This window comes from Agrilus planipennis, unplaced genomic scaffold (assembly GCF_000699045.2).
Source record: "Agrilus planipennis isolate EAB-ADULT unplaced genomic scaffold, Apla_2.0 scaffold11, whole genome shotgun sequence".
NCBI classification, from domain to species: domain Eukaryota; kingdom Metazoa; phylum Arthropoda; class Insecta; order Coleoptera; family Buprestidae; genus Agrilus; species Agrilus planipennis.
This window is the reverse complement of record NW_020440736.1, coordinates 261,595-275,813: the sequence shown is the minus strand read 5'-3', so window position 1 is coordinate 275,813 and position 14,219 is coordinate 261,595. Positions and strand designations below refer to the sequence as shown.

The 14,219-nt window shown below is 32.4% G+C and overlaps 1 protein-coding gene across 2 annotated transcripts in view; it reads left to right on the top strand.

The window, feature by feature from the left end:
* The first annotated feature begins 788 nt into the window (after positions 1–788).
* LOC108733803 overlaps positions 789–14,219 on the top strand; it is a 26,940-nt gene continuing 13,509 nt past the window's right edge. The window contains exons 1-4 of one of the 2 annotated variants that reach the window (XM_018465121.1): positions 790–1,216; positions 2,052–2,186; positions 4,148–4,272; positions 5,119–5,802. In XM_018465121.1, coding sequence (XP_018320623.1) covers positions 1,177–1,216; positions 2,052–2,186; positions 4,148–4,272; positions 5,119–5,802 — 984 coding nt within the window. In that variant the 5' untranslated portion in view covers positions 790–1,176. Of the gene's footprint in view, positions 1,217–2,051; positions 2,187–4,147; positions 4,273–5,118; positions 5,803–14,219 lie in introns of both variants that reach the window. The other variant, XM_018465122.1, reaches the window with a different exon arrangement.

The window sequence follows — 14,219 nt, the reverse complement described above, 5'->3', positions numbered from 1 at the left end:
ATTTAATTTACTCTTTAATTACATGTATCTTCAGGATAATGAAGTTTAGATATAACATCACGCAGTTTTTGGTCATTTCTTGGACCCCTTTTACCCTTTTGTCATGCATGTCTTATGCATTCCCTCCCCTCATGTCAAGGCATCCTGTTATTTGTACTTTGTTGTTGTTAGTGGTTGATTATTACTTTATCTCCGAGACCTTCTTTCCCCATTACCCTTTTTCATCTCTGTAGGTACTTCAAGACTCCCTCTCCCCTCTTAACGTGACGTGATGCTTTAAAAGCGACCACTTTTTTTTCTAATGGAAAGTTTGTTACTGATTACCTACACATAATTTAATGAGATTCTAATGTTGAAATTAGGCTTCGTTATGTGATTTTAGGTGAGTCCGCCATCGTCGAAAGAATATGTTAATATTTTACGAAAAAAAGTGTGTTAGTAGGGGAAGAATACATGATTTGCAATTTAATGGTCAACTCTAATTTGTAGATTTCTCCAAACACATTTGAATGAACTGTGAATATATGGCCCAAATGTAAATATTTCGAGAGAATTGTTAAACTTTTACATTGGCTCATATAATACACCTAAGTCACTTTTAATGGAGAAATTATGTCACGAACTTTAAATACGTATATTTGCTTCTGTTATTCTTACATGATTATACTATTAAAAAGGTAACGCGCTTATTGCCTAATAAAAACTTTTAAACCGATGCCTAAGTTTATTTTTATTAAAATAAAAATGTAGAACGAATAACTATTTAATATTATGTCTGTATGATGAATTGTTTTCTGTCTGGATTGTGTATTAAAACGATAATGAGAAATTAGTGAAAGGTACCGGACTTCGTCCTTGAATATAAGGACGATACGGTTGAGTACCTACAGTAAAAGATGAGGTGTTATTTATTTTTGAGAAGATCTGGATGGTCAGTAATGAGGTGTTTATGGTGTTTTGAGAACCATGTACAGATTAAAATACCTATAGGTACCCATACCGACACCGTTATGTGATTGGTGTATAGACTAGGTCACCGATTCTCCAGTTGGTTCCGTATACTCAAGAACTCAAGAAGTCCACTCTTAGTCAGTTCGAAAGTGCGTGGCCACACGTGATTATAAAATTTACGTGTGCTTTTGATAGTGCATTTCCTCTAGGATATAAACATAAACCATGAAGTGCATAGCGCTTCTGTTTTTAATTGCCGTATTGGGTGAGTACCATTTTTTCGTTTTCATCATCGAACACAAATTCCTGTCCGTACATGTACATAAATAATTGAAATTCTTTCCTCTATCTTTAGTGGTTATTTTCGTGCAATGGGCATGTACCTATAACATTTTGTAAAATAAATTCCTCAAGAGAAAAACCTTTTTGCATGTACCTACTGGTAGCCCTTTTTTTTGAGCTTCTTTTTCCAATTTTTCTAAATTATTGCCCATAATCTACTAACTTTAAATATTACGAACAAAAATACCAACAATAAGATACTTTTAGGGACTACATAACCAGCACATTATCATCTAGGTCAGTAGGTCTTCACTGCGGATTTCCAAATCAAGTTCAAGGACGCAAAAAATATCGCGCTTTTACTTCTCGACTGTTATTTATTAGAGTTCCCGTCTAATTACTACAGTTATCGAACAATGTACTAAAAATTCAACAAAGGGGACATTTTTAAAGTTACGTAATATTAAATTTTATACACTTTTAATTGATTATAATAAATTAAAATAGAAAAAACTTTCGAAAGACCAACTATACAGCAGTTGTTTTTATTTGGGGACCAAACTTGTCACTCACTCATAAATCCAACAAATAATTCAATGAACCGTACGAAAGATGATAATTGACGATAATTCCTTTATTTATTAGGTTTTTTGTTTTACACTGTGGAGACCGAAATTATTAAAACATTACCGTTAAATGTGTTATCAATAAGTTAGAGTCCTACGACAAAAAGAGATCGCGTTTGGGTTGTTAAGCGAAGAAATGCTTAACAACCTTATCAAAAATGTTATTATACATTTAGCCCTTATTGGTTGCAGGGCATTGTTGGCGTCTTGGTCATGCCACCTGCGTACTGGAGTCGGATTTCGGGTTTGTCATCAACTGTGCTTTTAAGAAATCTGGACTATTTCGAGTTAGAAACCTTGGTGGTATCAAAGCCCATGTAGGCTTGGGTAAATTATCTTTCCTTACTAAACGCGAACGATCACTTAATTAATACCTATTACCATTCACATTTCACTTAACAATTTTTACATATCATTCATCACGGACCTACGTATAGTTATGTTTTATTAATCTTTTCAACAACTCTCATTAACGAAAAGATAAAATCAGTACACTGGTTCTGTCACCTTAACCTTGTCAAAAACAAATGTTGGCTGGCTTTTTTCTAAGGTTAATGCTAAAAGCGTATCATTAGCGTTTATGTTACATCAAGTCGTATGTATCTGAAAAAATATATTTCTTTCTTCCTCCTAAAAAAGGGTGTTACAATTTTCTTTTAAATTAAAAACATTAATTGCACAAGCCTACATTGCAGTACTATTCCTTTTTAATTCTGTTACATAGTTTTGGTACCGGGTGTTTTGCGTGGTCTACAGGGGACAAAAAAAGGTACCCTCGTTTTTTTTTCTAATTCAACCGAAATAAGAATTGATGTCTCGTTTGTGACTGATATTGTGAAAGAATGAAATTAGCAACATTTAGTAATTATTGCATAAGTTAATCTGCATGGGCATCATCATTTCTTTATTTATTTACGTATTTATTTATTCATATATAATAGCGTAACACAAAATTCAACACAAATGAATCCTTTCGTAATGTCTACCGACTTTAATGTAACAAGTTCGTTACAAATCGACCATATTTTATTGTAAAAAATGCCATTTACAAATAAACTCGCCATGTATAAGAGAAATTAGAAATATATATTAAAAAAATAACTGTATATCCGTATAATTTAAATGGTGAGGGAAAGTTACCATTCCTTACTGTACATAATACTTATGTATATTCGTTATACTTATTGTGCAGGTAGTTATAGAAAACAATTAAACAATAACGTATTATATTATGTATATATGTTTTTTAATGGTTTTATGAAGACTTTCAGAGTCGTTACTAACTTTACTAACTACATATTATACATATTAGTAACTGACATGAAGGCGTTAGTTGATTAATATGTCTAGTTCTCTATAAAAGCTTTTCTTTTTATTATTTTTTATTTGTTAATACAAAAACCTAAAAATTATCATTTGTTTGCTATAAGATGCAGAATTTTATTTAAAAGGATATTTTTGGTCCTAAAGTGCTACTAGCTGGTTACAAAGGACTTGTGGACAGGTGCCAAATGTAGGTACTAAGTTAAATTCTTACCAAAAAAATGGCGAATGTTTACATTACATCATATCGTACCTAGGTACAATATATGACTAATCAATTAGTTTGAATAATTTATAGGTTTCAATCAGTTTTTGATTGTGAAAAAATTAACCATTTGTAATATGTCATTCAAACGTTGAATTTCTTAATCGCATGGATGGCAATAATTTATTCATAGATTCTAATTGATTAAAGGGGACATAAAGATTTTATTAATTGCTTGTAAACTTTTTACTTCCCGCAATTAAACAGTCATTTTTTATTTAAAAGAATATCACAAAGAAAAGAGAACTTTTACTTCACAAAAGATTAACTTAAAATTTGAATTAATAATGCTTAATTTGTGTGACATCGTTTTAGGTGTATGTTTAGAAAATGTAGACAAATCTTATTAAGATGGTTTTAACAGTTTACACTGTTACATAATTATCTGTTAAATAATCAGAAATCATGTAATGAAGAAAATGAAAGTTGATGTAAAGCTGTATTTCTAAAAATTGTCAAAACGATTGATCCTTGACGTATATAAATAGTAATTTTGCTTCAGTCACGAAACTCATTTGATCATCATTATCATTGGTGGTGGAAGTTTTATTAATTACCCTTAATTTTCCTTTTAATTGTCCCTTTCTCATTAACACCAAAGACAAGGCGAACTAAACCCAAATGGATTGATTTCGAACTTAATTTATAGATAATTCTTTTACGTTTTCTACGAATTAGGTTACTACTAATCATATTTTAGGGTTCAGCCTTGGCGATGAACTAGGATTCAAGGAATCCTTGTCGAATGTTGAAAATAACAGGAGAAGATCAGCTGAAGGATCAAAATTTCAAGCGACCATAGTCCAATCTCAACAAGCAAACGCTGTAGGTTTGTTGTAAAATCGAATAAATTATTTTGGAGTACTAGGCCTACCGCGCATTGCGACATTTTAATAGCGCAGTACATTGTGGTTGTCAAATATGTTATACTATGTATTGCAAACGAAGAAGAAACGTCACATAGTGTTTTGGATACGGAAAAAATTATATCTGAAATTGAAAAAAAGAAAATTGCGGTTTTACTAATCTCTGATTTATGATAAGATGGAACCAATGTTGTTTCTTCTGCTTCCTTTTAGTATTATTCGCAATAACAATACCACAATACACGTTCTTTCTGTTACGCTCATATTGCAAATGACTAAAAGCAAATGCGTGCATCGGATTTACTTCCTGCGACTCCTGCGACCGCGACTTTTCGGTCGCAGCGATTAAAAAATCGCAGTGCGCACTAGGTCTTATAGAACTGAAAAGAGCGAGCAGAAAATAAAGTGAATGTATATAAAATAATCTCGGGTTTTATAGAAAATTCAAGGATTTCTTTTCTTTCAATATTATCGACAGTAAATAATCGTTTTGTGGTGTATTAACTAATTAATTAAGGGAATTTCATGTTAATCTCAAAATAAACCTGGATAACATGCTTCTGATAAAGAAAGACACTTGCGTTTGTATTTTTATCTTATTGTTTTACAATTACAATATACGTATAAGTCGCCTTTTTAATTAGTTAACAATAATTAATTAATAGCGTTTTCACTGCGTGTGCATTTACCACGTCCTCGCAGTTTTTTTTGTTGTCTTATTTTACATAATAGTTGAATTGTTTTACGTCCTTTAAAAATCCTTGAACTTTACACGATAGAGACAGCTTACAATCTATTCTTACAGGGCAAAGCCGTAACAGCTCGAGCCACTTCGAACAATCAAACCAGAAGTGCCCCTGGTAAACAACTGAATTTAGCAGCTGTAATGCCTACTAAAGTCCCTGTAAATATTCCCCAGTTCAAACCCATTCCCCCGGCTCCTGAACGTCCTGTATATTCTTCGGTGAATAGTACTAGACGTGTAGGTAACGAAATCGACTCAAATTTGGATAATGCTCAGCCAGCTTCTGCTTCTAAACCTAGGCCTTTTGGCTTACCCGATCAGCCCTTTAAATCTCAAAAGGACGACGGAAAACTGAGTAGTACAAACCTTTCCTTGAGGACGTTACCTTCTCCTTCAAATAACGAAGTTTCTTCTTATTCCAAAGTTCCTCTTAATCCCATTCAAGTGCTAAGTGGCGTTACTAATATTTCCGCCGAAGTATTAGAAGCGGCAATCTTGATGCGCGAACGTGAGCTACTTAGGCAGAAAAGTTCGACTACTTATAAACCACCTCATACACCTGTCAGGCATATCACATCTTCGAATAAAGTTATGAACGCACCGAAAGAATATTATCCTGCTGGATACGATAAGAATTTTGACGACAATTTCGCCTCGAGAGTTGACCTTCCGGAAACGTCTTTCTATTGCGGTGACCAGAAACATTTCCCAGGGTTATACGCCGACGAAGATCTCGGATGTATGGTAAGTTCACAATAATATGTAGAAATATTGGATACAAGAACTGCTGTGGATTTATAGGCACATTTGGCCCACACTGTTCAAAGTTAAATTTATTCTAGTCTTATAAATGTATATAAATCAGTTATTTTGCATATTATCTAGGTAATGTGCAGATTACCAAGGGCTACATGTTATTTCATTATTTAAAATACTTACATAATCTGCACATTCTCTAGATAATCTGGACATTGTCTAATTAATGTGCACATTACCTAGATAATCTCCACATTACCAGGCAGTCGGTAAAGTGAAAATAAGATCGGATATACGAGGGTGGATTGATAAGTTTCCGGCCTGACCAAGAAAAACAAGGTTTTTAAAAATTTTTTTTTTTTTATTTCTCAACTAATCTCCTCCAAGGCTGATACATTTCTCATAGCGGTGTTCCNGGCTGAAACTATAGCTACAAGCTATCCAAGGATGGTACTATAGAATGTCACCTCAAGGTAGGCCTAGTGGCGTCATCTCTTGGTTAGGCCGGAAACTTATCAATCCACCCTCGTAGATTTCTGTACCCAGAAGTGCCATCCACGTAGTGATTACCTTTCAACCTTAAGGAATCATCAATACATGTGATACAAAAGTTGTGCAGGTTTTTGAAAGTTCTTTCAAAAATTCCAATTTACTTAAAAAATTATTGAATACAACTTTTAATGTTTTAATACATTGCTTAGCATCACAAAAATACTGAAGTTACTTCTTATTCGCGTTGTTGTTGTTGTCGTTGTTGTGCTCTTCCTTTCGTTCTAACTTTAACGATAAGGAAGCCGTTAATCTGTACATTACCTATATAAATGTGGAAAACTTCTGGTTCCGCACGTTAGTGAAGCAAATCGGTTAATCTACAGATTAGCTAGATAGATAATGTGCACATTAACGTCTTTCAAGCTTTAGCGGAAATATAAACATGATTTTAATATAAATAGATAATACGGATGTTCACTCATCGATTTTTGCACTTTAACCATTAATATGATTGTGAACAAACTTTAGTGAGTTGTAGTTCATACTCTAAAGGTCTACCAGGTTTTTATTCCTGCCCGATACCCGGGCAACGCTCTTGTTTCTCCTTCGATGAGAATATCAATGGAGTCGTTTATTATTTAACATATTGGTCACATTATACAGCGTTTCTGTTATGCGACGTTCATACTATCGCGAGTCTGTTGTATATTTTGCCATCAAGATTCTTTGTTAGAGTTGATTGCAAAACTAATCGAAATTTAAAGGTTGAATATCATTAAAAAAAGAAACTTTGCACACACGTTTTGACCTGTACTTGCCTGTTTTTTCTTATTGTTAATACAGTAATTAATTTTAAGGCGTTACTTTAAAATAGGCGTACAAGGAATTCTTTAAAAGAGGCGTGTAATTGATATTACGAAAGATAATGTGGAAAAAAAAGGAATTGAAATTGTTCGCACCGCAAAAATGATGTACATGCCCTACGAGTTTAATTATTTACTTATTGTTGTAGTAATGAAAAAGGCGCGCAACTGTTATCCTGACAAGGATAAAGAAGTGTTTCAACACTGGTTTTATTGCCAATTATTATTAATGTTACGTTTATTTTTAACTGGAATTAAAGACCCAACTGTAATAATATTGTCACTTCAAACTTTTCAGCTAATTGCTTTCTTACATAAACAACGGCTTTTGGAACATTATTAATATTTTAACATTTATTTTCAAACTTTCGAAATGTATTCAACGATCCATTTGTGGGACAACAGCGCACATATAAACTATGCAGGTATTTGAACTAGTCAATGCTCATACCCTAAAATTACTAATTTGATATCGTTTAATAGTAATTACGGTGATTCTATGTACTGTGAATGCGATGAGTAATTCCAGTAATTTTTATGTAGGTAGAAACTATTAATTCTTGCAAAATCATTTTCTTAATATGCTGATATCCGTTCTCATTGAATGCCTTCAGTATAGCCGACTTCTTTGTATTTTATAATTACAAATTAACACAGCAAAATCGGGTATAGTGACACCGAAAGTATTCGGCTGCTATAGGGGATTTTATGAACGAATGCATACGCAGAATTCGTATTCCGGATGTAACAGTTTTCCAACGTACCTACAGCCGAATTTTGTTAGTTGCCTTTTATTAGGGAAATCCATGGTAATAATGAACTTTGTACAGACCATTTAAATATTGGACGCTACAAGAGAAAACGTCACACATGAAAGTTTTTACCCGATGTATTAAGTACAAAACTACCGAAGAGTTTGACTAGCGTGTTGTCATTATATCCGAATTTTAAAGTTTATAGGTTGCTAAAACCATATTGGACGTTATATGAGAAAAAGTTACAAACGAAAATTTTTCGTTAACAAATATTGACATTTCGAACCCCTAAAGCATACAAATAAACAAATAAATAAATTTTATAAAATTTACAAATAAATAAATTTTATAATACCTATTGGAATATTTGCAGGTATTACACTTGACTAGCTTCAAATTTATTCTTCCTTGATCTGTATCACATTGTACAAAACAGAATTAATGCCTAAGGCAGTATTTATTGCAGTTAATCGTCCAACGCATAACTTATAAGGCGTTAAATGTTGCATAATATCCTTGGGAAACTATGCCTTTCCCAATTTTATAAAAATTCGAAGTCACTATGCATTTTAAAAACTAGAGAAAATCTAGATGAGTTTTATCCAGTACGTTTAGTTTATTAGTTTTCACTTTTAAATTAGTTTAATTTTGTGCATTTATTCCAATTTGTTACATAACAAATCTACTTCCTTATCATTAGCACGTGCACTTATATCTCTTAAAATTGGTATTTATCATATCAATTTATTAATTCAGTAACCTGATATAAAAAAATATTTCGATAATTTTTGAGCGTACGTATGACTTTTAGTTTTCTTCTTTGTTTTTATTTTACATTGAAAGTAACGATTCTTGTGACAATGTTCTACCTTAATTATAATAATTGAGTTTTGGATAAAGTTATGACCTGAAGCTATCGTAACAGTCCTAATTGCCTAATTCGTTAAGACAAACTAGTGTATCATCAGACTTTCCCTCTGGTGAACAGTGAATTCTGATTACCGAAAAATCCATTCACGGACTCATTAAAACCTTAATGTGGTTCTACTTAAATATTCCAAATAAGTACAGATAGCATTTTGTTTCAAAACTACGTAAATACTAAGAAGACAAATACCGAAATTATTAAAATTACTTTGTAGAAACCACTTTTTTGAATGGTACAGGACTACATTTACTTACATCGTGTATATAATACCTAGGGATAATATATATAAGTTAAACTAATTAATATATGTATTTGGATTTCATTATTTAATATTGCATTCGTGAAATTAATAAATGACGCGTATCAATCATTCGCGATGATGGGGCCGGAAATGATAAGAAAAGTCTATTACAAAATTGACATTAAGAGACCTAACAACCTTTCTTTAAACGTGTCATACATCAGTTGATATGAAATTACACACCAGGGAAGTAGATACATTGCAATTCGAATTGTACATATGTATGTAATTAGTCCATTTTTATTGAAGACGAAAAGGATGTGGTAGGTACTTAGAGATTACACTTCGAATTTCTTCACTTTCGCGAGATATTGAAAATAGTTGCTTTCTCGTTAATAATAAGATAACGTTATGTAAATTTGTCTTGGCTATAATATGACTTTTGTTAACAGGTTGTTTCGTAAGTATTCAGACGTATGCAAGTGGGACATCGTAGTGATAGGAATTACTGTAAAAGATATGCTAAATTAACCCATTACAAATACGTATGTCATCCTCGAATTACCTTTGTATGATTATATCCAAATTGGCCTATTGTCTGACCTCTCTAATAAGACTTTTCCTTCTTCAAACGTGTCCACTTTCATTCGACTTTTAGCTTACAATGAAATACTTCTCTGACATTCTCCTTTTTATTAATACTTTAATAATTAATATAACCGATAAATTTAACTCTACTAATTAACTAATAGGTACTTTCTTAATTTATCTGTGGCAGTTGGTACATTACGTCACAGGGCATGAGATTGACTATTCTGTGGATTTTTAGAAATTAGTTTGGATTCGATTGGGCGAATTGGGTTTAGATTGATTATTCTGTGGATTTTTAGAAATTGTTTTGGATTCGATTGGGTGAATTGAGTTCAGATTGACTATTCTGTGGATTTTTAGAAATTAGTTTGGATTAGATTAGGCGAATTGGGTTCAGATTGACTATTCTGTCGATTTTTAGAAATTAGTTCGGAATCTATTGGGCGAATTGGGTTCAGGTTGACTATTCTGTGTATTATTAGAAATTAGTTTGGATTCGATTTGAGAAAATTAGGTTCAGGTTGACTATTCTGTGGATTTTTAGAAATTAGTTTGGATTCCATTGGGCGAATTGGGTTCAGATTGACTATTCTCTGGATATTTAGAAATTAGTTCAGATTCGATTGGGCAAATTGGGTTCAAATTGACTACACTATAGATCTTTAGAAATTAGTTCGGATTCGATTGGGCGAATTGGATTCAATTTGAATATTTATTGCAAAGGTCAAAATCGTCCACTTGCATAGTCGTCACTGTCTCGTATATCTTACTTACAATTATTAGTTAAACGTACCAGTTAGGTAAATATTGGTCAATTCGTTCATGTAGAGTTTGCAAAATCTAAATGGTTAACACTGAATTTTAATTCTCGTAATAATGACAGGCTATTACCACTTTAAATACACGCAAACATTGTTACTTACATATTGCCTACATACATAAATATATTTTATAACCGAAACAGAATAATAGATACAACAGGTGTTTTATGTTTCAACCATATGATTTAATGAGTGAAGTAATAAAAAATTTTATATAATTTATAGGCCTCAATCATACAATTGTTATGAAAAGTTCGTTTGTGAAATAATTTCAATATTTCTTATGTGTATACAGGGTGATCATAAATATTAGGTATCTATTGGCGAAGGCGTGGCTTAATTAACATGGCCGACATTCAAATAATGTTAATTGTTATGCCAGAATTTTAATCACTAGACATCGTGGCCAAAGCGGTCAGTTCTCAATACGCAAGAATCTCATATTCGGATAAAATTAAGTTTCATAAAATTTTGAAAGCTGACAGTTTTAATTGCATTTTATGAAAGTTTAGCTACAGATGCTGCCAACTTGATCACCTTGTTTTACTTTTTATTAGAAGTAATGTAAAAAAAGAACTGTTGCATACAGATATGCAGTCACATGCGTCCGTGTTAAGTCGTTCAAGGTCAATTCTGCTTGCAAAAAAAAGGGCACCATTCGGAGATGTAGATGTCTTTTAATAAACTATTTACCTATCTTATAATGAGCAAATTCTGAAGTAATTGTTTCGGGTATGTATGATCGGTAATAAATTTAACCGAAAGAGAAAGTTTGCTTTGAGCAGGTAGATAGTACATACACCGTAAGTAAGGTATAATACGCGAGATATAATATTGGTACAAATTATTACACAATCTAAGAACTAAAGCTAACAAATATTCTATCAAGTAAAATGTTATTTCTTTAGTAGGTATGTGTTAATTAACAGAGATTTCGTGTGAGTAATAGGCCTCATAAATTATTTATTAATTTTTTGCATCGCGCCCTAATTTTTCACGCTTGCTGGGCCACAAATCCATAAAATATATTCTTGAACTAATTTCTACATTCACTATCTTTTCTACAAATACATAGAGTGTGTATCAAATGTGCTAATTAAACAGGCACTAAACAATATACAGTATGTAAGTATGTACAATTAGTAAAACCGTATCAATTAATGAAACAGAATCAAAAAGTACTATATTGTGTTTGATTAACGCGTAAAAAATATTGTAACAGGAAGTCATATTAACTATTTTGGGGTTGAAGGCTAGTTTAGGTTTTAGCGAGGGAGATTTTAATATTAAAAAAAAATGATTCTGGGCAGTGTGGCGTGTCGTTGCAAATAGTTATTTATAGAGATTTCAATAATATATTTCTTGTTAATTTTTATCTGCTATATCTTCAGATTTTGCGATCAAGACCATTAAAGACAGTACAAGTGTAGGGATAGATATATAGGGACAAAAGGTTAATATTAGCAGTATTAGCATTTAGCAAGGAGTGCGAGTACGAAAATAAATAAAAGTAAAACAAAAATACTGGAAGGAAAGAGCGAATATAAAGATAGGAGACGAAAAATTGAAAGTGACCGATTTTAGGTGTCTAGAAAGTCAGATAAGTTAGAACGGAATAAGCAGTAGGGATATAAAGCAGAGGATGGCGCAGGGTTGAGTTGCCTTCAATAAAAAGAAGTCACTTCTATACTCGCGAACGATTAATTTAGAAATTCGAAAAAGTTTGTTAAAGGTGTATGTTTGGAGCATTGTACGGGTGCGAAACATGGACGTTTGGCGCGGCGGAAAAGAAAAGGTTAGAATCGTTCGAGATGTGGTGTTTCAGGAGAATGATGAGGATACCGTGGATAGAGAAGGTTTGAAATGAAGAGGTATTAGAAAGAATAGGAGAACAGAGGACTGTATGGAAGTCAATATGAAATATGCCAGATAGTTTGGTAGGACACCTTCTCAGGCATGAAGGTCTAGTCAGAGACATATTAGAGGCAGAAACGGAAGTTAGGAGGGGTAGAGGTAGACGTAGACTAGATTACTGTTTGCAAATAGTTAAAGATGTTGGTTGTTCTAGTTTTAGGGAAATGCAAAGATTAGCTCAGGATAGAAAAGTGTGGAGGTGCGTGTCCAACCAGTGTTAGGACTCATGATCTTATGATGATGATGATGATGATGATGATGATAAAAAGGGTCCCTATCTATTATAACTATTACAACTAAAATATACGACTTCTAGGAGATTCCTTAAACTTTATGCTAAAAATTGAGTGAAGATTGTAGGTTTTACAGCTTTTAAGAAAACTGTTTTCTGTAGCTAAGAAACTTTTAGCATTGCGGTCAGTATACAAAAATTTCGTAGAAAGTTGCAATTAACCGGTATATACCTAAGTTGTGAATGTCTTGAACCAAAAATCCGGATGGTAGCTATTACTATTTATTTGGAGTTGTAGGTCAGTAGATTTTTGATCTGTTATTTAAATAAACTCCCAAAATATTCAGGTTGATACAATTTAACGTAGACGTAATGATTTCAATGGTAATGTGTAGTTGGAAAACTATGTGCGTTACCAAGAAACGCCTACTTTGTTACTATACTTGTTAGGTATCACGTTTGTGCTTGGTTACCAGTAATTGTTAATGCACGATGCGGATAATAATAATAATAGTTAATCTGCTTTCACAATATCTTGTTGCCATTGCTTCGTCAGTCAAGGTTAAGATCAATTATCCATTAAAGATCTTCTTGCTTAAAGACAATGCGAATGTTCAATTCAAAAGTCTCCGTTTCACATCTGTTCTTGTAAATTAATTTACAATAGTTAAACAATTGTGAACTTCTCATGTTATATGAACGTTTAGTGAATTTGCTGTTGATATTTAACATAAATAAAGTAACATTTAGAACGGTTCCTCTAACATCGGTATAATTTATAATATAAATAAATTAATAAAATGGTTACCTCTCTATTGTATATTGTAAAGCAGGTTCGAAAGGATTTAACCAGTATGTAGTACATAGTCGAGCAGATTTAAATGGTTCCAACTAGTGGTAAGAGACCATATAAATGAAAAAAATACATGCAATCGTATTGGTCTTGAATATTATTTATTTTAATTTAATAGTAGGTATATGTATTGTTTCAATATTATATAATTTTCACTTTGTCTTATGTAATAACTTCTATCCGATACTTATACTATGCACAAATGGATATGTATATAAAATTCGCTTTTTTTTACATAAATGGAAACGTTTATATAGTTTCTCCTATCCTTATAGACATGCAATGCAACAAAAGCTGTGCATATTTGCGTATACACTAGTGGCAAATTTAAAACCGAACATAGAGGTATTCTATTTTCTAAAAAGTTCGACGTGGTATAGGGAAATTTTTACAAATATATTTTCGCATCATTACGTAGTATAAAACAAAGTCGATTTCCCGCTGTCTGTCCCTATGTATGCTTAAATCTTTAAAACTACGCAACGGATTTTGATGCGGCTTTTTTTTAAAGATAGAGTGATTCAAGAGGAAGGTTTATGTGTATAATACATGCATAAAATAGTAGGGAAACACTGATAATTTTAGAGGTTTCTAATGTGATGTCGTAAATAAACACATTTTTTGGGCTTACATTGCAAACGCTGGCTGAACCCTACGAGATAGATCAAAATAATGTACTACAATATTGTACATCTTAAAAGGGTCTACAAAAAAG